Source organism: Lithobates pipiens, unplaced genomic scaffold (assembly GCF_037356315.1).
Source record: "Lithobates pipiens isolate NorthernLeopardFrog02 unplaced genomic scaffold, aLitPip1_a1.2 Scaffold_30, whole genome shotgun sequence".
Classification (NCBI taxonomy): Eukaryota; Metazoa; Chordata; class Amphibia; order Anura; family Ranidae; genus Lithobates; species Lithobates pipiens.
In genome coordinates, this window is record NW_027507791.1 from 11,471,391 (window position 1) to 11,495,670 (window position 24,280).

The following is a 24,280-nucleotide window of genomic DNA, read 5'->3' on the forward strand; positions in this document are numbered from 1 at the left end:
TCTTTCACATTATACAAAAAAAATTGATCTAGCTTTTTGTGTTTTTTTTTTTTTATTTTTTTATATTTTATTAAGTGTATTCTTTCCAAAATAATAAAATTTGAAAGACCGCTGAACAAATACGGTGTGACAAAAAATATTGCAATGACCGCCATTTTATTCTCTAGGATCTCTGCTAAAAAAATATTTAATGTTTTGGAGGTTCTAAGTAATTTTTGTAGCATAAGAATATGGATTTCAAATTTTGTAAGCAGCAAATGTCAGAAAAAGACCCGGTCTTCAAGTGGTTAACAAAATCTGATTGATGGGGTCTATTGAAAAGAACCCTAAGGGTCGGTTCACACTAGGACGACTTGTCAGGCGACTTAGCCGCCTGACAAGTAGCGTCCCGCTCTGTACAATGGAACCGTTCTAATCTTGTGTCGCTCCGACTTAGAAAAAGGTTCCTGTACAACTTTGGGGGCGACTTGCATTGACTTCTATACAGAAGTCATTTTGCAGGTCGCTGCAGCGGTTGCGTCTGGGTCGCCTGAGGCAGTCACGCTGTAAGTCGTGCTGCCTCAGTGTGAACCGACCCTGAGGGTGGCCAGAGATGCTTGTGTTTACAAACAAATCCCTTCACAGTTATTCTATATGTTCTGGTAAATTCGGGGTTGTCAGATATAGTCTGCTAACGAATATATTTTCTTGCCTCACAGCAATCCGAAAATATGGCCGTGATTTCCAAGCAATTTCAGATGTCATAGGGAACAAATCGGTTGTCCAAGTGAAGAATTTTTTTGTGAATTACCGGAGACGCTTTAATATTGATCAGGTTTTACAAGAATGGGAAGCAGAGCATGGAAAGCCAGAGGAAAACGGTGACTGCCTTGAGAAGCCTATAAAATTACCTGACACTGCTATAAAGATGTCCGATGAAGAGGACGAGGTAATACTAGTTGTAGAATGTCTTTTCTTACAATAAAAAATTGGGAAAAGAGAAGAGCAAAAGGCTTAAATGACCCCCTACCAAAAGATTTGGTCCTGGTGGAAAAACTTGGGCAGCTTTTGTCAAAGATGATGGTTCTGTGCAAGACAGAAATAAGGAAAGATATCTGCAGTTCTTATCTGCAGGCTTCACACGGTTTTATGGCCTTAAAGCAAAGAGCTACAAAAGTGCAGTAATCCATAGTAACCAATCGGGTCGCTGTAGATTAAAAAAAGTTTCTTAAATGTAAACGTAGAGGAAGTAAACCCTAAAGGCTTTTGCTTCCTCTTTTGCTCGATGCTGCAAATGAAAAGCATAATGGGCTAGTATGCATCGCATACTAGCCCATTATGTGCCACTTACATGAAAAAGAATCCAGCGATGTCCCCTGTGTGAGCAGCATCCATCTTTTTTTAAAGGGTACATTTTTATTCTTTTTTGGTACATAACAGCAACAATACTACATGTGTATATAGAGCGAACGTCGCCCAAACCAATATCGCATACAGCAGACTGGTATACATTCGGTGGATATACAAAGACTTGCCCCTATATCTTCTTTCTATCATAATAAAAATCATTTAATGAACATAATTTTCCGGTGTTTTTTACATAATATGTGCAATAGTATGCTCGGAGCTAACTCATGCGTTAGCATCCATCTTCTTGCCCTGTTCCTTCCAGGCTGCGGACTCCGGCTCTGTGATTCACTGGAGCCGCATGACTTCACTCCCACGCATGCGCACAGGAGCCGCAATTAATGGCACAGGCTAGGGAAGAAATGGCACTTAGTTTTGTTTCTTCCCCCGCGCATGCACCGTAGGAATTTTCGGCAGACTGCAAGTGAAATATCTCCTAAATGGCGCACGTTTAGGAGATATTTCCACTACCTATAGATGAGCCTTATTCTAGGCTTATCTACAGGTAGACGTCCAAAAAGTGGGTTTACAACCACTTTAAAGCAAACCATTTAATATTTAGATGAAATCTATATGACAGCTTTTTTTTATTTTTAAATTCTGTCCAACCAGTGCTGAGTTGGACAGCTTTGCCACACAGTACAGCCCTATCTGACAGGGTAGGAGACCTAATTTTTCTCTGCAGCAGTTAAGTAAAACTTGCATTTCTTTTCCCCCCAAGCCTGTGACTGAATAATGAAAGGAAAACCACCTACAGATGAGGATCTCTGCCACTCTTGGTAGCCACATGCTCCTTGTTGGCACGAGTGTTGGCACAAATTGTCTGGCTTTGTGTGCTACTGATCCCAAATCCAGTAAAGATACCTTAGAGAACCATATGCTGCAAAAAAGAGTGGCGGACCTTAAATGGTACTTCCGCTTATCCGATTCTTCCTCCTCCGTTGTCACATTTGGCACCTTTTTAGGGGTGGGGGGTTAGGAGCAGATACCTAATGCAGGTATTTTGCTCCCACTTCCGGCCATAGATGCCAAGCCACCCTTGGGTATCTACGCCACTCAACACCGCCCCCCGCCCCACTGTCCTCTGAGGATATACACACACGGGCCCCAGAACACAGCAGGGACCAGTGTGATAGTGCAGCAGGAGCCGTGCATGTGCAGTAGGGAACCAGGAAGTGAAGCAGCATACTGAAGATGGCGGTGGCAGCACCCGACAGCCGAGGGATAGATTGGCTTCGGGTGCCAACATTTTGGGCACTCTGGACACGCAAGTGTGCTTATTTTAAAAGTCAGCAGCTGGAGTATTTTGTAGCTGCTGACTTTAAAAAATAAAAATCATAAGCACTCCGCTTAAAATCAAGGTGTCAGTCCACCTACAACACTTAATTCTGTAATGGGCAGATGTTGGTTTTGGATGAACCCACCCCTCTGAGTTTTTTTAAATGCGTGTGCCTATAACGGAACTGGGGGTGGAGGAGAATGGATGTTGACGTTGGCTGCCATCCTTTGAAAAATCTCATCCATCCTCCAGAAAAATCTGTTAGGTGAACTTACTTAGGACCCCCACCCCATTCCCACTGACCTGACCATTCCCCTTATGGATTTTTCTGTAAAGGTGAACTTTAATATCCTTAGTTGTGGGGGAAAAAATTGTTGCATAAAAACTAGACATTTGGCTGTTTTTAATAGAAAGGGACAGCGTCTGCCGATGGCCAAAATGCTTCCACTAGGTGTACTTGCCAATAGGCTCTATTTGACTGCCTCCTTGATCGATCTAATAGAGAGGATTCTGAATGTGAAGGGACTTGTGAGTTCATTTATGGGGCAAGGCTCAGTCACCAGGCCTAAATACTGTCATATATGGATAGGCAACAAATTGCACACAGTGACTTAGTGGTCTGCATTTCTGCCTTGCAGCACTGAGACCCCCTGTTTGATTCCCAGCTCAGGATGTGGAGTTTGCATGGATTGCTTCTTGGTGCTCTAGTGTATGCCACAGACCTCCAGGAACAATAATTCTGAATAACATTGGCCCAGTATGTGCATGTAGGTTTACATGTGAGTAAGGAACCTTAGATTGTTAGGCCCTTGAGGGCAGGAACTGAACTGAACGTGTATAGTATGTAAAGCATTGCGTACATTTTTGGTTCTGTATAAATTCCCTTAATATAGAACCAGATACCTGCCGACAAGGCCACTTTGCCCTTTCAGAATCTGTCAAGGGTAAACACTACTATAAAATCTCAATATGTGCGCTTCTAAGATGCATTTCCTTTCCCTTTTTTAAATTTGTAATTCCTTTGTTTTGGATGTTTATTTCCAGCAGGGCTCTCCTCTTGATGTCAGATACTCTTCTTGAGAAAATGAGAACTGTTTCGTTTTGACTACTTAATTTGCCCAGATCTTCAGGTATTACGAGGACTCGACCAGCTATGCTCATCATGCGTTGTGGACAAGCAGCTACTTACCAAAAAAGGCAAACAACTTCCGGCCCTTTAACATATCTGCCTTAATCACCTCTAGTCCCCCTCACAGATGGCTTTCTGCTCTCATCACCGATGATAAATACGGGAGTCGTCATCTTCTTGCATTGGGACAATCTCCCTCTTCGCCTTGTAAATATTAACATTCATGAAACATTTCGGCTGTCTCTTCTGCATGAAACTTTTTCAGTTTTTTTTTTTTTTTTTTATTGAATTTTTTTGGACAATGTACAATTCAGCATTATTCAGAAGAACGCTGATACAGTTGAAATTCCATAACCCCTTCCCCAGTGTATTTCTATTTAAAAAACAAAACAAACTTTAAGCTAAGGGTTCAAAACTTGGTTGCTAAGCGTAACCAATTTTCAGGATTGATTGCCATGTCTCTTAATCACCGTGGGTTCTTATCTGCATTTATGAAGAAAATAGTTTTTCTTTGCTTTCTGATGTGATTTTTTTTTTTTTTCTGCCACATTTTTTACCTCCTCTTGGATTATTTTAAACTTCTTGGTTATTTAAATGAGAGATTTTCATCTTTATGGTTTGTCATGCCTATCCATTAAGCTTTGCTTTTTGTATTTGTCTTCTGCAGTTTTCTGTCTTACAATTCTCTCCTCTGAGAGTTGGTTAGGTTTGTTCCCCCCTTTGTGAGGACAGATGCTTCCTCAAAAGGTTAAACTGATGTGACACGTGCAAGGCTGAGCTGTATCCCAGGGCAACAGAATTCACTAATCCAAACTGTAAAATTACACATTACATACGACGCACCTAGGAGATGTGTGAAGTCATCTGTATCTGTAGACCATCCACAGGGTAGAGGAAGGGATGAGGCAATTGGATGGATGGCTGAGCAGGAGAAAGGACTGAGACTGGAACTTCTGCAACTCCTGCAGAAGATCTGGGTAGGATCACCACAATGTAGAAGAAAACCAGCAGCAGGATACTGAGGTCAGTATCCAATAAAAATCACTTTATTAAAATAAGCAGCACAGTTGCATTAAACTGCATGGACAGGGAACACCTGAGACCAAGCAGCTGTGATCAGTGTGAGCCTGTAGGCATCATTGAGCAAACAGACACAGGATGACAGGGAGCCAGCCAGCTCAAGGTAAGGATATTGGCTGCACACGAGAATGACAGCTATCAAAATGCCTTGTGGGTGTTGGGAGAGGTGTTGCGTATGCCTAGTTTCCCTAGGACTTTGCCTGCTTTTTCAAATGCATTTGAAAAATCGGGCAAAGTCCCGGAAAATACATCCTGCAAACCCCCTCTCCTGACATCCACCAGGCATTTTGACAGCCGTCATCCTCGTGTGAAGCGAATATCCTTACAGCTGGCTGCTCAGTGATGCCTACAGGCTCACACTGTTTACAGCTGCTTGGTCTCAGGTTTTCCCTATCCATGCCATTTCATGCTAACTTCAATGTAAGTGTGCTGCTTAATTTTAATAGTGATTTTTATTTGGTACTGACCTGTGTTCTGCTGTTTTCTTCAACTGCTAAAACCAGAAAAAAAGAGGTAACTGAAAGGAATACCCTTTTGTAAGCCCCCTTTCACACAGGCGATCCGATCAGGTCCCCCGTCAGATTTTCAGGTGGACATGAATGGCAGATCCATGCATTCCTGTGGAACAGCGGCTGTAAACTGACTTGTCTGTTTACACCCACCTACCTCTGGGGTCTGATCAGGCCCACTAAAAAAAGGAGGGTTACATCCTCTTCCACTTGATCAGATCAGAGGTAAACAGCTATGAATGGACAGTGCAGTTCGTTTACTCCCGTCTGCCCGCAGAGCGGAGTCTGTGTCCACTCTGCATAAACTGAGCAGACACAGACCTGTTACCCGCTCCAATCCGCTCACAGATCTGCTGATCGAAATGTAAAGAGTCCGTGTGAAAGGTCCCTAAAAGCTAAACATGACTTGTACAAAATTACTTTTAAGTTGACGTCCCTTGATATGTAAGCTTGGCAGACATCAAATTAAGGTGACCCTGCTGCTTCTCAAAAAAAAAAAGGCAGTTGCACTCTAAAAGAGGATTACATCCCTCCTGACGGAAGCAAATTAATTCTCCACTCTTGCAGCGCTAGTGACACAGCTTCTATCCAAAATTTTCAAGTGGACTCTGGATGCTGTGGCTCTTCCGGTTGACCCTTATGTCTCCACCCGACTGGTGGAAGGATCCATGGCACCAAATTGGGGACAATACTTTCATCTGGAAGTGTCCGATGGCAGCAGTATTCTAGCTCTGCAAGGGAGCAGAGAATGAACTTGCCACCTGCTGGAGAGGGGAGTATTTATCCTCCTTAGCAAAGTACTTCGCTTTCTAACTTTGTACATAGATGTACTCTGTGGAGTACAAACTCCCTGTATAATTTTCAGAAGGATGAAATTGTGGAAAAATGTTTTCTTTACTATGATTATAATTTATTTCCACTGCAGATCGTGCTTTTATTTAATCAGATGTTCCTGTTGTTTTTATTTGTATGCATGCTTCATGTTTCATACGTGCCTTTCCATTTTATAGCTGTCTAAAAACTGTCAGATCACTTTTATGAAAGTTCTGTATTGTGTAGATTTTTTTTTATTTCTAGAAAAAATAGATTCCTTCATTCATAATTTTGTTCATATTGTCTGTTTAGGCTTTTTAGAATATTTATATTTATTTAAAAATATTGATTGTTGAAATCTTGGCAGAAACTTGATTGGAAAAGCTGCCCGTAGATGAAAAAATAGGACCCATTAGCAATCTGAACTAACATCTTGCTGTTTTTTTTTTTTTTTTTTTGACGCAGAACCACCCTGAAAAATGAGTTGGAATCTGTTTTGGGGCAGTCCCGTTTTTATTTCATGCACTTTGACAAAGAAGGTCCACTGCTTGGTACTGGAAGCACTCTTCCTAGCCACTTAGGATTTCTGTATTAAATTGGCTTTTGCCAGAAATAAAAAGGCACCCTACTTGCATTCCCAGTCCTGGCAGGCAGTGACTCTGATCTTTGCTCGTCCCACCATTTAGTGCTAGTTCACACCAGACGCAGTTCCGTGTGCTTTTTTTTCTGCACTAAAAATGTGTGCACAGTGTCTCCCATGTATTCCATTGGCTCTGGTTCACACCATGCAGTCAGTTTCCGGTGCAGGAAAAAAGTGAATGGAACTGCATCTGGTGTGAACTGGCCCCTAAAGGATAAGATTGCACCAGCGTTTAGCGGATAGCTGGTGCAGTACAGGTCTGCAGACTGAGTGTTGGCGGTCTGCCTGTGCATCGCATGGGCAGGCTGTTTCCCACTGACAAAAAGAATCAATGAGCTACCACAGCTCTCAACAGAGCCATGGTAGTTCATTGAGAACTACATGCTGTCAGCCACATGGGATGTGTCGGCACTTGTAGTTCATTCATTCACAGAACTCTGTGAATGACACCGTCATGTGGGTGGCGCCCCGCATGGCCGTGCTCTTGTCAAAAAGTCACAGCTTGTACAGGGAACTTCTCCCCATGCTGCTGTCATGGGGAGGGGGGATCAGCAAGCGGCTGCAGCATTGGGAACATGATAAATGTTCCACCTGAAATACAGGTGAAAAATGTTCCTAAAGGCGAACTTATCCTTTTACGTCAGGGGGTCTACAAACTTTATAAACAAACGGCCAGTTTACTGTCTTTCAGACTGTGAGGTGGCTGGACTGTGGCCAATGAAGTAATAAAATACCCTGCTGTCAATGGGAGAAAACAATGCCCCATAGTTGACATCAGTGGGAAAAATAATGCCCCATTGTTGGTATTGAGAAGAATAGTGCCCTATGATTGTCCGTGGGAGGAATAATTCTCCTCATTGTCCATGGGAGGAATGGTGCCACGTCATTGGTGTCGGTGGGAAGAATGGTGCCCCGTCATTGGTGTCGGTGGGAGGAATAAGTGCCCCATCAATGGTGTCATTAGGAGGCATAGTGCCCCGTCAATGGTGTCAGTGGGAGGAATGGTGCCCCATCATTGGTGTCAGTGGGGGAAAATGATGCCCCGTCATTGGTGTCGGTGGGAGGACTAGTGCCCCCTCATTGGTATCAGTGGGAGCAATAACTGTCCCATCATTGGTGCAGTGGAAGGAATGGTGCCCCATCATTGGTGTCGGTGGGAGGACTAATGCCTTGTATCAGGAGAGGAAGGATGCCCCAAGAGCTAGATAAAGGCAAACAAAGGGCCGCAGTTTGAAGACCACTGCTTTAAGCCAAGCTGGCCAAAGAATCTTTAGCATCTGGATTGTCGGATGCTTGCGCCCCCTGCTGTGCACCATTTTTCAACTTATTGGCATCTGTCACTACGGGACCCTGTAATGACTTTGTGGCTGGTGGGTCGCATCCCGGCTTGCAGTATAAGGTGCTGACATCCAGAAGTGTCTGATGCTGAAGATTCGAGTCACTGTTAGACTGGCAAGCATATATATTTGTAATCTTACTGGAGACGGTCACCCTAGTGAAGTGTGGTGAAGCACATCTGCCAGCCACTTGCCCTTCCTATCATTGCTTCTTCCTTGTAGTCTCAAGTTCCAGCATAGATGAATTACTCTTCTGCACATCTGATACTTTCCACTTAAATCATAATTATGCAAATTTTTTCATTCAGTCTGGAATAAAACACCATTCATGAATCGCAGCAACGGGGACTCAAGAATTGTGACACTCCTACACTTCATCTGATTTCTGCCCTCTCGTAGAAAATGGCAGTCTTGTCTAAACAATGTCAGATTGGCGCTATTCTATAAATCGCTGTAAGGATGAAGCTCAGCTATTGAGCTATATGCAGAGGACATTTTAATTGAGTAGCAGCATGGTAGTAACTCATTTTGTTTACAGCACCTTCATTTGCAATAAACTGAAATCTATTTTGAGTTAGTTGTAAAGAAGTAGTTAAATATCAACTCCTCTGCAAATTAAAGAGAAATAAAATCCTGTAGCTGAGCGCGAAGGCTGATGTCACTCGGGAGTAGTGATGCTGCAGTTTCCTTTTAATTAGAAATTGCTTTCTTTTTTTTTTTCTTCCTCCCCCTTCTCCCCTGCTGAAGCAGATTGTATTGTTTTTCTTAAGTTTAAATGGGGATAAGGCTGCCTTGTCATTCATGTATCTATTCTTCCACTCTGTGCCTGAAAATTTGTATTAAGCCTTATGGAGCTGTACACATTGCCATATGTCTGTCACAGCTGGCTTTGCATCATCGTGTCTCATGACACCTGGACAAGAAATGGAAGTGTAGCCAAATCCTCCTCCCCGTGCTTCCCTCCCAGACACTGCAGCCTGCGAGGAATTCGTGGGGGGGTCAGCAGCAGAGGCATTGCTGTCTGTCCAGGTAGTGCAGGCAAGTCTAGGTGTGACCATGTGCTTGCAGATCAGCAGTCAGTCATGGGGCCCCCTCCCCCCTGCAACTTTTCCCCACATTGTAGTACAAGCAAGTATAGTCACTGTCACTATGTGAGCGTCAACTCTGCCCTGAATTCAAGAGCAATGCAGCAGGTTGTTGCCCCCAACGCAGGAATATGCATGAGTTGGACCTAACTGGCACCATCAACTGATATCTGTGACGGAAAACCTCAAAGGAGGGCACCAGGTGTATGAGTTTAAAAGCAGTAACACTTTATTAAAAACACTTGCATCAAGGGTTCCTGTTGGCAGGGTACAGGGATAGTGCGAGTAGCCATGGAGCTCTTGCATGCTGCTGTCAGAGCTAAGGCGACATGCGAGGGAGGGGGCGGTGAGACCTCGGAAACGCATTGCAGCCCGCCCCCCTTCCTCACTATTTGTGATATATTGCACAACTGATATCTGTGAGAATTTACAGTAGAAATAAGGCAATCGAAGTACAGATGCAGTTACAATTAAAGGCTTCATCATTTGTAACATGTTGCACTCGTATTTATGGTGAAACGTGTATTATGTTACAGCTCCGGCCCCCTCTCCCCTCTTCTTATTTGTGACAGCGGGCTAGGGTTCTCCCCACACCTTTTGTAACTTTTTTTTAAAACAGCGCAGCTGTGCAAGGCTCCACCCACACAGCTGCATCATTCATTCAGATTCCTGTAAATAAACTACAAGTACTGTCTTCCACTGTGGCAGACAGGCTTGTAGTTTCAATGGGCTGTGAAGAAGCTGATGAGGGCTCTTGTAGTCCATGTCCTCTGGCTTTTAAACAGACCTTAGAGGTATGGCCTGAAAGCCTGCAGGGCCCCACATGCCTTCCAGGCTCCTAATAATAAATGCAAACAAAATTTTAGCAACAAAAAAAATGTGCATTTAATTTTCTTTCTATAAAGGGGAATTAAGTATGTCGGCATTCCTTTTTCTCTTTTTATAAATTACACCATGGGTGCGCCTAAGAATATTCAACCGTGCGGTTTCAGTGGGAAGAGATATATAGTAGAGTGCAGCTGCACTCAGCGCTTCTGCCATATACAGTTTGTAGCTATTGTTACCATGATTAGTAGACATTTTAGGTAATGGTCTGTGGCGGGGTCAATTGACGGACTCTTATTTATATTTAAAAAAAAAAAAATCTATATATATATTCCCATTTATAGAGTTTTAGCAAACTAAAGTTAACCTTGCATTTGATTAAAAAAAAAGGGGTCCACATAATTAATATATTAATCATTTTTTTAATTGTTTTGTAAAATATAAAATTTAGCTATAAGAATGTTTTTAAAGTGATATATTTTGCAGAAAGCTGGAATGTATTAAGTTAATGTGCAGAAATGACTCTATGTACTAGCTTATTCAACTGACCTTATTTTTTAGTTAGGGTTTTTTGCTGTTGAGAAATTTTAGGATTAGAAAGCACCAAAACGCTATTCATCACTCAAGAATATGTAAGATAATAAATATTGGTGACTAAGCTCGCCACCATTCAGTTTGGTCTGAAATAGAGGCAGTCTCTCAGACTATATTTTATTACGTTGTATGTAAATACTGTATTTATTTTCTCCTGGATAAGGTGCAAATATTTAACCAAATTGTTTACTCGTTTTTTTTTTTTTGTTTTTTTTAGGTGCACTTATTAATGATCTTAAATGCAGCCATCTTGTTTGGCTATGACCGTCGGTTATAAGAAAAAATAAAGGGGGGGCGGTTCCTCGTTGCAGCTAATCTCCTTTTTATTCTTCCATGCTGCTCTTGGAAAATGGAGGAAATTGATTGCTAAAGGTAATAAGGCCAGTTTTTGATCATGTAGTCAGTTTATAGGCATAACTGCTAAGGGGATTTGGCTGGGTGAGTCCCTTCAAAGTTACATGGAGCCAAAACCACCACCCTCATTGGACTGTTTGGGAGTACCTGGAATACGTTTCCAGGAGTCACTTGAGCCTTTCTGTACCCATAATGCCAAGCAGAGACTGTGGTTCTTTAATGATTTCATAAGCCCTGTTCCTTACCTCCCAACATCCACTGAACAAGATGGCGTACGCACCCTTTATTTTATTTTTATTTTTATTGGCCACAGGTAGGTGTTGCCTTAAACCTATTTGGGGGTCTCCAATTGCCGTAGTATTTGTCATGTCGTGGGATGCTTAAATAGATTTTTGTTTTAATATTACTAATTAAAAGGGTATATTCGTGTTCTCTAGCCAGTTTGCTTTGGTGCTCAGGGAGGGTGTGGATTTTTCTTTAAAAAAAAAAAAAACATAAAAAATCAGGGTAAACCATTTTTTGATCCACTAACGGTCTGCCTGGCTTGACGCTATAGGAACAAATGTGAGATTTTTTTTTTTTATACACCGACTGGGTCCCAAAATCTCATTCCGTCAAACACTTTCTGCATCAATGCAATCTCTATAGGATTTGAAGCACAATAAGCTTTGTGAGACGGGAGAGGAGCTTAAACCAGGGGTACATCTTTCTTTTGGCCCTAGCTGTGCTTATCTCGCAGCAACAGCTGAAAAGCCGCTTAACGTGTACATACTTCCACATACAGCGGAGGAGGCGGGTGGCCTACCACTTCACTAACGGGGTGCTTGTGCGGTTCACAAATTGGCTTCCTCCGCTATCTGTGTAACGGTTACACTTTGACCCTGGCTTAGACTATGCATGTTGTATAATAGGGTGTTTACATATTTTGAATTGAATTTCTATTGGGCTGTATATTCCATTGCGTCAGAATAAAGAAGTTGTTGAATGCTTACAGTTTGCTGCAAGGTTAAGAACCTGCAATACAATTAGATGATTTGAAGTGTAAATTATGTCATTGATAAAGAAGGGGTTGAAAATGGTGTGTTTTTGATAGATGTTTGTAAAAAAATTTTTTTTTTTTTTTTTTTGTGAACAATGTCCATTGCTTAGTAAGCCTGCTTAGACAATTTTTGATTTGTTAATATTTTACTGTAAAATATAGTGGGAGCTGGATTTTATTTGTGAACTCTTACATAATTAAATATATTCTTTATACATGAATGCCGTTGTATTTCTTTGGGATCTGTTGGTGTACTTTAAATCTGACTCAAGTATAATAGCAGCTAACTTTGCTCCAAGTGCTCTTCAATATGGTCACTCTGGTGAGCCACAACTAAAAGGAGATGTAGGCATCCTAAAAGCGAATGCATTTAGCACTGAATCTTATTGTGTAACTGATGCCAAGCACTACCGGCTCAGCATGTGATGAAATGTGTAACGAAAAAAAAAAGCCCCAACCTTATGCCCCATACACACGATCCAAATATTGTATGACCTTTTTTGCTTAATAGTCGAAAGTAGAAATTGAATAGGAAAATAAAGTCGCAAAAATTCTCATACGACAGGAAAAAAAAGTGATGTAATTTTGTATTGTATTTCTTTTCTTGCATCAGGGGACACAGAGCCATAGTAATAACTATGTGGGTTATATCGGACCATCAGGAGCTGGACACTGGCATTCCCCTTAAGGCGTGAACTTCCCCCATATAACTCTTCCCACTACTGGGAGTCCTCAGTTTTTTTTTTTTTTTTTTCCAGTGTCTAAGGTGTTGGGCACATGTAAGGATGTGTTGTACTGAGCACCACGGGCAGTAATCCTTGATGAGAGCCAGCCATCCTGACCGGATCCGTTCTGATGTCTCTGTAATGGACTAAATGAATGGTACTCGGGCCTCATCATCCGAAGACGCAAGGTTTTGCTTGCGAATGCTTTAAGAGCTGGGCCCTGGGATCCAGTACTTTTTGGCAGTAAGGCCAATAAAAGTTTACTGGCAGGGTCTTCTCGAAGGTCCAGGATTGTGGCATAACCTTAGTTCCCCCCGTTCCTGAAGGTTTCCTTTTAACGTCTTGGAGCCTACCGTGAAGGGCAAAGATTTATTTATTTTTTTTTTTTCTTATCTCTGATAAACCCTGCTGCGAGGATAAGGTAGGGGAGATTTTCTCAGTATCCCTGTATTGTGTTGTCATGTCTGTGTCACCACTGGAGGCTGTATTGAGCACTCACCATTCTGACACTGGAAACAGCAGAAGCTCCACTCTCCTCTCTGTTCAAGCCAGCTCAGACCCTCAGATATGAAGGGGGGTCTGATCACTCCCTGGGCCCCCAGATTGGCGATTTTTGTCTGAATGCCAGCCAGCTGCCCTTTTTTTAACAAAAACATTTTCTTTTTGGCAAGCTGTGGCTGCTCGCTGAGCGGAGGATTTGCCCCGCCACACGCCATGATGCCGGCGCTCACTCGGGAGATTCAACTTCCCTGTTTGAAAGAGGGGGCAGTTTCCATGCGTGGGCGGGGCTAAGCGGTGTAAGACGCTGGCCACATGCTTAGGAAGTAGTTTAGAGCTCTGCAAGAGAAGCTGCTGCCTGGCGGTGGAGGGACAGAGCAGAGTGGTTGCTGGTCAGGTTTGGCGACACAGGCATTTCCCTTTTTGACATTTTACTGTATAACTAGGATTAATAGCAGTTATCGTACTGTACTATAGCCTAGCAAGTGAAGCTTTCTTTTGCTGGTAGTGCCTCTGCTTTGTACTGTAAGCTATGAGTGACAAAGGGACCACAAACTCCTCTAAGGGATTAATGGTATACAACAAACTAAAAACCCTTCCAAAATGTCTTCCTCCCCTGAGATGTAAAAAGAAATATGCGGCCAGACAGATGAGCCGTCAAGGGTAGAACACTTCTGTCCCTGTGTATTGCATACAAACAGGTTTTTATTTCTAACATTTAAAAGATTATTGCTATGATGTCTCTCCATAGACTAAACACAGATTTCCATCTAATCCTTGGGCCCTTTTGTTGAGGTGCAGGAGGCTGGGGATCAGGTAGATCTTCCCAAATATTAGAAGATACTTATTTTTCCTCTTCGGAGGATCCTAACAGGGAGGGAGTAGCCGCACAAGTCAGGTGTTTGTCTACTCCTTTACTTTACCCTTTTGTTGCCTGTAGCACAGGCTCCTGAGATATCTACCTCTAATGGGGTTAATTTGAACCTCCCCCACCTGGGGATGTTTTTCCTATTCATGCATAGCTATGTATTCTGAATGGGAACATTTCTATGCAAGAAATGGGGGGGGTTCCAGCTATTAATGCTGCACTCACCTCAGTGAGCAGAGTTTCATGTCCAGTGGATAATGCACTGATGTTAATGGATCCAGCAAGTTAAGGTTGAATTTTACTTTTAAAGACCAGATATCTTTTGCAGTTCTGGCTGCAATTGGAGTAGCTCAGTCCATTAACCCTTTAACGTCTGCTCCACTATTTTGGTGGAACACATTTCGAGTCACGCCAATGCATTGGAATGTGGACTCCAAGGGGTTAAGGAACAGGTGAGATACCTTGAAGTTCTGCCTGATCAGCAAGCCTGGCAAGGGGCTGGTGTATTTGACGCACTTTGTCTCACAGATGCTATGAAGGACTCGGATCATTTAAGCCCTGTGGCTTATACTTGGACTAGTGCATTTTTGCAGAGGTCCATGGCTGAGATATTGATCAGCCGAAGCACCAGGTGAAAACCCTTAGCCAGTCTGTGTCCCTTCCTGAGAAATGACCATTTAGAGTGGATAAGTACATCCAAAAGGGGTAAAGTTCTCTTTTACCAGTAAAAGGAGGTTCAAACAGTTCTCCTTTTTAATCGTGCAGCCATTCCTATGCCTGGGCTATCTGCCTTTAGGCAGTCTCAACGGTCTCAATCGTCAGGTTCAGGAGACAGTTTCCAAGGGCAGCACCAGGATCTTGGCAGAAAGCCCATGAAGCAGAAGGCTAAGGCCTTCTCATGAAGGAGCACCCCCACTCTTTTGGGTGAGGGAAAATAGCCCGGATGGCCCTGACGGCTTTTGATCTGAGGGTCTGGGGTTTGGGTCCTTGGGGCTGCTGATGCGGCAGTCTTTATGCAAGAGTGTCCATCTCAAACAATGCTCCTAAGGTTCCAGAGAGGGGGGGGGGGGAGTCTGGTCTCTGGATCAGCTGTTATCCCAGTCGGTGATATCAGAGATTCCCTTAGTGGAACAGGTTTTTTTTTTTTTTTTTTTTTTTGTTTTTTTTTTTTTTTTGTTTTTTGGTTCAAACCTTTTAAGGTCCCAGATCCAAGCAGAGGTGAGACCCATGCTAGATCTTGGAGATCTGAATCAGCACTTGAACATCCGATCCTTTCATAATTCGTTCGGCTGTGTCCATCCTACAAGGAGGGGAGTTTCATTTCTCCAAAGTTTCCCACTTACCAGAAATTTCCGTGGTTTGAAATATAACATTTTTTCAATCGTGGCACTGCCATTCTGCTTAGCCACAGCACCACGAGTGTTCTGAAAGATTATGGCACCTCCTTTAGCCAGGTTTACGGCTCAAGGCATAGTGGTCCTAGCCTATTAGAAGATCTACTTTTCTTTCAATAGTTTTTTATTAAGTGTTTGAAAGTAATAACAAGCTAACAAATGCAAACAAAACTCAAGTCACAGTAAATCACTTTTACAGTACTCGAAGAGGGGAACAACAAGGACATAAAAAAAATTGGAGCAAGCAAGAAGAATTGTGTCTGACAGAACATTCCTTGAAGCTGATGGATAGGGCAATTAGAATAAACAGTCGAAAATAAAAGAGAACGAGCACTGTAGTGCCAACTCCAGTGAACCACCGTATTTCAGGGATGTCCGGGGTACGAGCCCCTTCTAAAAGCGATTCCCAACAGACAAAAAAGAAAAGGTAAACTAAAAGAAAAGTTACCCTGAGTAGATCAGGTGGAGGACAACAGACCAAGTGCCCTCGGCTAGAAATCGGGTGGGGGTGTAAGGGCAAGGCCCCCCCCCGCCCCCAAAGGGCTCTCACTGCAGAAGGGAAGGTCCTGTCCCTCACTGTCCCCACACACCGCTGTCAGCAGTAAAAATATTCAGGAAACCAGTGCTAGTGCAAAAAGAACATAAAAACAAAAAAGGGCCTTGGTGACAAGCTTACAATGGTCAAAGGAGTTCTCTAGTATCGAGGAGTAAACCTCCGTCTCCTGACAACTGGGAGGAGGAGGAGGACACAAACCGGGGAAGTAGGTAAAACGAAATTAAAACCTAAACCATAAACGGTCAGACTCAGGAGCCTCAATACGGAATAAGTAAAAGGAAATGCAGGAAGAATAGGAGAAGAGGGGGGGATGGAGGACAGGGGGGGGGAATTAGGGTCCAGCCTGAGTGTGGATAAGGGAGGTAGAGGGTAGTTCCATCCAGGTCCTCCAGAGGGAGCGTTCAAACGGAGGATACTCCCGGCACTAGGGAGATGTGGCAATACTTCGCCCATGGTTCCCAGATGCATTCGAAGATTCGGGTTTTGTCTAGTGTAATGCTGACTAGCTTTTCTTGTGCCATGATCCAGGAAATTTTATGCTTCACCACTGCGATAGGAACAGATGGCTTCTTCCAGTGGGCCACAATAGTGATTTTGGTCCCCAGTAGAATGAAGAATATTAAAGCCTGGGAATGTTTGTCTATCCTCTCAATTTTGAGGTTAAGGAGGGCTATCTCTAGAGTTTGGGGGACCTGGACCGAAGTTACCTTACGTATCAAGTGGAAGACCTTATTCCACAAACACCGAATTTTCGGCAGGACCACCAAACGTGAAGCATAGAGCCCAGATGGTTACAGTTCCGAAAGCACAGCGGAGAAGCATTTGGGTAGAACTTGGCTAAGAGGGAGGGGACGCTATACCACCTGGTAAGTACCTTTTTAAGGTTCGCTTCAATAAGTGAGATATTCAAAATATGTTTAAAAGCGCGCTGGAAGCATGCAAACCATACATCTTGATCCCAGGAAATGCCTAGGTCACTCTCCCAGGCTGAAGCGTAAGAGGGCTTAGAGGTCGCTGTGGCTAGGGAGGCATATATGACAGATATCCCGCCCCTCTGGTCCATGGCCTCTGCACACAAAGATTCATAGGGGGTAGCTTTGGGAGAAGCAGTCTTATGGGGCCAGATTGAGCGGAGGAAGTGTAATAATTGAGAGAATCTATATCGTTCAGAAGGAGGCATTTGGAGTTTACTGGTGCAGTACACCTCTGATATGGGGCCCGAAGGTGTGAAGCAATTTCCAATTCTAAGCAGGCCCTTGTTGAGCCACCAACTAAATGCTAGAATATTCATTCCTGGGGGTAAAGAGGGATTGTCAAACAAATGTGTAAGGGGATGGAGGGCGAAAACGAGGGCTGTCTGTGTAGTTGGTCGCACAGGGCAATTGAGTGGGAGAGGGTGGGGGCCTAAGTTTGGAGGGGGACCAAATGATGTAGTCGATCGTATGTCGTGGAAAATGGCTTGTCTTTCAATTGCAACCCAGTCTGGTTTCGGACCCTTTAGAGTAGACAGTTATTTGTGCGAATTGCGCCGCTTGGTAATGCCACCAGAGATTAGGCAAGGCTAGGCCACCTTGGGATTTTAATCCTATATAAGATATGTTTCGAACAGTGCCTGCCTTTGGGGTTCCAAACGAATTGGAGAATTTTGGTTTGCAGGGCCTGTAAATGGGATTTCCTAATCGGGATTGGGAGGGATCTAAATAGGTAAAGAAGACGGGGAAGCAGGGTCATCTTGATTGCATTGATACGGCCCAACCAGGAAATGTTCTGCTTATCCCAGCTCGTGAGGTCAGATGTGAGCTTCCGAAAGGCTGAAGGATAGTTAGAGGCGTATAAGGTGTCTATTGTAGGGGAGATGTTAACCCCAAGGTATGGAAGAGATGATTGGCACCAAGAAAAGGGGAAATGGCTCCGTAAGCTATCGAGGCGTTCTGGGGAGACCGTGATGTTGAGGGCCAGGGACTTCGAGGGATTCACGCGCAGGCCCAAGACCTTGCCAAAGGTATCAAGCACAGAGAAGATGTTAGGGGTGGAGATCAGGGGAGAAATTACATATAACAGTAAGTCGTCCGCGAACAGCGCACATTTGTGTTCCTGACCTCTGCACCAAACTCCCTTAATATCAGGGTGATCTCTAATTGTTATTGCCAGGGTCTCGATCGCAATGGCAAACAGGAGGGGGGGGAAAGGGGACAACCCTGTCTGGTGCCTTTTTTTCTATTACGAGGGGATCAGAGAAGCATCCTTGGAGTCTGACTTGCGCCGAAGGGGTTGAATATAAGGATCGCAGTGATTGTAAAAAGTGTGGGCCAAAACCCCATCTCTGTAGTACATTAAACGGATAAGGCCAGGAGATGGTGTCAAAAGCTTTTTGAAGATCTATTGACAAGAGGAAACCCTCTTGACGTGGTCCACCATCCCAGCTGGAATTGAGGAGAGAAACTATATCTACTGTTCTCCTAATTTGGTCAGGTCCCTGTCTCCCCGGGACAAAGCCCACCTGGTCTTTGTGGATATACTGGGCTATAAAGGATGAAAGTCTGTTGGAGAGTATTTTCGTAAAGATTTTAAGGTCATTATTGATGAGCGAGATGGGGCGGAAGTTGGAGACCAACGTGAAATCTTTGCCCGCTTTTGGTATCACTGAAATATATGCCAGGTTAAGGGCTTTGTCCAGGGGAGAGCCGGACCTGAGCAAGTTATAAAATTTGGCCATGAAAGGGGCAAGCGTCGACGCAATTTTTTTTATAGTATCCAACTGAAAAGCTCTGTTTTAGGTGTTTTATGACTCCCAGAACTTCCGCTTCAGAGATCGGGTCTTCCAAAAGATCTGAGTGATCCGAAGAGTTTCGGTAGAGGGACCGAGTCAAGAAAGTCACCTAGTCGGGATAAGGGGACAGGGTGATCATCCTTATATAAGGAACGATAAAACTTATGAAATGTTTCCATAATGCTGTGTGGGTTATGAGACAGATCACCTGAGAGGGTACGAATTTTGGGGAAGGAGTGGAAGCGTGGTCTGGGGGACAATTTTACTGCCAGTTTGGTTCCTATTTTGTCCTTTTGAGAGTAGAAGCGGGCTCCAGACCATCTAAGGTGTTTCTCTGCCACGGTGGTAAGAGCTAAGTTTAAGGAGGTTCGGGCCGATTCAAGGGAAAGCAGCGAAGCACTAGTTGGGTCGCGTTTTATGAGCTTTACTCAGGGAATGAAACTCCCTGGTGAGTTTATCTATCTCAATCCTCCTTCCCTTCTTAAGCTGGGAAGAAATTTGGATAATCTTACCCCGGACTACCGCCTTGTGGGCTGCCCACAGGTATTCTGGGGATATTGAGTTGGTGTTATTCAGTATGAAATATTCCTGGATGTCACGTTGTATGGATGCGCAGTGGGCCGGGTCACTTAAAAGTACTTCATTCAGACGCCAGGTGAACCTGTGTCCTGACACGTATGATCATTTTATATAAGCTATGACCATAGAGTGGTCAGAGATGGGGGAGTCCCTAATTATAGCTTTAGTCGTGGAAGGGATGTTGTGGGATTGGATGAAGATGTGGTCGATTCTGGTGTGGATTTGGTGAGGGGCAGAAAAGTGGGTGTAGTCTTTTGATCTAGGGTTCAGTTCTCTCCAGATGTCCACCAGACCCAGAGTATATAGCGAGGAGGCGATTTTAGTGCTCTGTCTCGGAGGTTTCCGAGATTGAGGGGCCCCCTTGGACGATTTGTCTAGGGATTAATCAAAGGGGAGGTTGGTATCCCCTCCCATTACAATTTTCCCCTCCAGCAGTGGGCTAAGAGTGGACAGCATGGAGGAAAAGAAGCTGGCCTGATTCTTGTTTGGGGCATAGTAAGAAATGAATATACAGTGCCCTCTATAAAGCCCTTGACCAAGATATATCTACCATCCCGATCACTAAATGTTAGTGAGTGAGAGAAGCCCACGTTTTTGGCAAAGCATATTGCAACGCCCTTTGTCTTGTTAACGGCATTGGAGAGGAAGAATTGGGGATAGTGTCCGGAAAGGAATGGATAGGATTATATAGGATAGGATAGGATAGGATTTCGGGAAATGTTTCCTGCAATAGCAGGACCTCCAGGCGCTGTGAGTGATAGAGCTGAAAGATTTTACGTCTTTTGACTGGCAAGTTTAAACCCTGTACGTTGTGTGTAACAACAATCTTCAGATTGTTGGAGAGTTTGGAGTCAGAGGCCATGGACCAGAGGTAGGGAGGTGTGCTGTGTGTAGGAGGTTCTTACCCTGATCTCCTGGGATGAGATGCTGTGGATGAACGCTTCCACTGGATTCCGAGGGCACAGTGGTAGGTGAAGAGTTGGGTTTCTGGAGGACTCGGATGGAGAGGAAGGGGGAGAGAAAGAAAAGGGGGCAGAGAGCGAGGCACCTGAGAAGGAAAGACACAACATGTTAATAACAAAGTGAAACATGTAAAAGTGGCAAAGCATCCGCTCCGACCCATCCGCCATTAAAAAAAAAAGACAGAGCGGGGGGGGGGGGGGGGGGATAGTGGGGGAAGGGGGGAAAGAAGAAAAGAAAGGGGGGGAGGGGGGGGAATAAAGAAAAACATAAAATTAAATGGACAGTTATGTATATTTTAGAAAAAAGGACAGAGCTCTTTCAGAGTAGAGTATCCGTTTTTCAATCAGTGAAAGAGCTCAGGAGTCCATCCCCGCCCCCCCTAGAGTAGGGGGAGAGATGAGGGGCTCCAAAAGTTAGGTAAACAGGAACAGGGGACTTATGAGATGTCCAACAAGTAATGGTGCCAGTTAAATAAGAGGTGAGTCAATCAGGAAACACCAGGCCGGACTTAGGTTGCAGTCCAGACTGTGAAGCCAACCCCTAAACAAGAAGAAGAAAAAAAAAAAAGCAAGCAGAAAAAAGAGGTGGGCAATGGAAGAAAGGAAGAGTGATTAGTCATCCTCAGGTTGGGTGGCCATCCTTTGATCGTTTTGCTTGTTGCTTCTGCCAGAGGGGTTTGGGAGGGCTCGCCGGGGGTGGTCTCTTCTTTGACGGAGAGTTTCGGATCCAGTGGAGGGATAGGAGAGGTAGAGATGAGGCCCAGATGAAGTAAGATGCGTTCACCATCAACAAAATTGTTCAAAGCTGTAAGATTTATTCAGATAGGAGAAATTAAGTCTAAACGGAAAAGCCCATTTGTATGGGATCGATTTTTGAGACAGGACCTGCAGGAGAGGCTTCAGAGATCTCCTCCTTTTCTGTATAGTGTAAAGGGAGAGGTCCACAAACAGTTGGACTGGGTGGCCTTGGAATGTTAAGTTGTCCGACTCCCTGGCCTTGCGCATTATATCCTCTTTGACTTTGAAAAAATGCGGCTTGACAACAATGTCTCTGGGGAGGCCATCTTGTCGGTGGGGGGGGTTGCAGCGCTCTGTGAGCACGGTCCAGTTCCAGCCTGTGGTCTTGTATATCAGGGAGCAGACTTTTGATAAAGGACCGAACAACCGAGTCTGTATCTTTAAATGTTCCAGGAATTCCTCTGAGCCTGAAATTATATCTGCAATTCCTGTTTTCAAGGTCATCAATTTTAGAGTATGCGGTTCCAAGTTGATCATGTAGATCCTGTCAGTATTTTGTTGGGCCATGGCGATCGTCTGGTCAGTTTTTAATTAGATCGCTTCTATTCTGGTGCCCAGATGTTGTAGATCAGCCTGTATTATGGACGTGATCTGCGATGCGTTTTGGGCTAGGCCTCTGGAAAGCATGGAAGAGAAGGTTTCCATCAGGGATGAAAAGCCTGAGGGGGAAGCTGGATGAGGCATGAGATAAGCCCTAGGGGGATCGGGGGTGGCAGAGAAATCCTCCATGGGAGTGAGTGGGGAGCCATTGAGAGTTCTGCCCAGCAAAGATTCCGTAGAGGAGGGAGATGAGGGCAGCTGTATGCTACTCACACTATTCGGATGACCATCCTCGCGCTGCACAGCCCTGGGGGACGGATCGGCGATGGATTCGTACGGATCCAGAGGTAGGCCTCGCGCTGTTCGGGCGGTTGCCATCTTAGAGAAGGCCGAGGCAGCGGGTCGGTGGCCAGTTGTTTAGCTAGGCTGCGCCTGGCCGTGTTCCCGTTCATGTGGGGGGGTCGATCGGAGCCGTGGGGGTGAGCGGCGATGGCTATCTCCTGCTAGTGTCGGCTGCGGCGGGATAAGCAGGTCGGAGCGGAGCTCTCAGGACATGCGACCGTCCATGAAGCCGCCGCGCATGCGCCTAGAAGATCTACTTTTAATAGATCATTCAGTCTCGGGTCTAAAATCAGAGTCTGATCTCAACTGTAGATATTTGAAATCTCTAGGTTGGATTATCAGCCTAGGAAGATTCTCCTTAAAAACATCAAGGAAGTTACTTGGGGGCTGGTTATAGATACCATACAGAAGAAGGTATTCTAACCCCAGTCGTGAATCAGTTCCATTGTAGGACTAATTCAACTTATCGGGATAAAGGAAAATTCCTTAATTCGGCTGCAGGAGATTTTTAGGGGAATGGTGGTTGACTAAAACGCGCAGTTTTATTCAAAGACGGCTTCAAGACGTCATCCTGCCGGTCTTGAATAAAGAGGATTCAGGCCTTGTTTGTTTCCAATATGCTTGGCCCCCGACATAGGTCAGAGCCTAAATTGGTGGCTGTTATCCAGCAGCAGGGAAAATCTTTTATCCTGCAAGGTGTTAACAGATGCCAGCCTTCTGGGCTGGGGAGCATCCCTGGAAGCAGATTCTGTCCAGGGGGAGATGGTCCACGTTAGAGGACCTTGCCTATCAACTTTGCTGGAAGTTTCAGGCAGTACATCTGGCCATAGAATCTTGGCGGTCAGACTACGGGACTGTCCAGACAGGATTCAGTCTGACAGAGCCACGGCGGTGGCTTACACCGATCACCAGGGGAGGCACGAGAAGTGGTGCAGCCCAAAAAAGAGGTGAATAATGTTCTAGCTTTGGCAGAACACAACACTCCTTGCCTTTTTGCCAATTTTAATATTTCAGGCGTACTACTTGAGACGCCAACAATTATTTGCGGGAGAATGATCTCTTTACCTCAACATCTTCCTAGCAATATGTCAGATGGGGTACTCCGGCCATGGACCTATTCGCGTCCAGATTCATTAATAAGGTTGACAACTTTATCTCAAATAAGGGGTCTGCTAGCAGGCGGAACAGACGCATTAGTCTTCCCAGGGGATCAGTTTTCACTGATCTATGCATTTCCTCCAGCTCTGCTACTTCCGCGCCTTCTCCGCAGGATTAAACAGGAACAGGAGGTGGTGATTCTGGTGGCCCCAGCCGGGTCCCAGAAGATCTTAATTTATCAAGATCATAAAGATGGCAGTAGGAGTCCTTTGGACTCTGCCATTATAGTCAGACAAGGTCCGGTATTTCATCCTACTTTACAGATAAGGAGTTTAACAGGTTTGACTGTTGAATCTCACTCTCTAAATGATCGTGGGTGATCTCCTTCGGTAGTGTCTGCTTTGACTAATGCCAGGAAGCCGCCTTCCAGGAACACTTGCTATAGAATCTGGAAGGCATATGTTTCTTTGGATCCAGGGGTTGGCGCCCCAGGAAGTATGTCAATGGGCCGGATTGCTGCATATGGGATCTGAAACTAAGCTGGCCTTGACTTTTATCAAGAGCCAGATCCAGGCCGTGTCAATGTCTTTTCCTATGGCCTCTTGCTTCCCACTCTTGGTGCTTAGCTTATTCAGGGGGTAACACGGTTTATTCCCCCTAGCAGGCCACCTCTAAATCTTTAGGATTTAAGATTGGTCTTATCGGCTTTGTTAAATCAGCCATTGAACCTTACGAGAAATTCTCTTGGTTCTTTTGACAAGAAAGATAATCGTTTTGGTTGCCATTTCTTCTGCTAGAAGAGTATCAGAACGGCTCTGTCTTGTAAGAGCCCATGCTTCATCATGCATAAGGATGAGGTGGTTTTATGTCCTCCTGAATTCTTACCAAAAGTGGTAACAGGTTTTCATTTAAACCAAGATATTCTTTCTCCCCAGAAGCCTTAATCTGGGGAAGAGAAAGCACTACAGTCTCTGATGTAGTAAGAGCAATCAGAATCTATTTAAAGGTGACCGCTCAGGTTTGCAAAACACAGGTTTTGTTTGTACTGCCAGAGGGTCCAAGACAAGATATGGACAGGCA

General features: G+C 44.4%; 1 protein-coding gene across 1 annotated transcript in view; it reads left to right on the forward strand.

The window, feature by feature from the left end:
* RCOR1 (REST corepressor 1) overlaps positions 1–12,291 on the forward strand; it is a 46,231-nt gene extending 33,940 nt beyond the window's left edge. The window contains exons 10-11 of the mRNA XM_077465131.1: positions 699–928; positions 10,895–12,291. Coding sequence (XP_077321257.1) covers positions 699–928; positions 10,895–10,954 — 290 coding nt within the window. The 3' untranslated portion in view covers positions 10,955–12,291. The remainder of the gene's footprint in view (positions 1–698; positions 929–10,894) is intronic.
* The last annotated feature ends 11,989 nt before the right edge of the window (positions 12,292–24,280 follow it).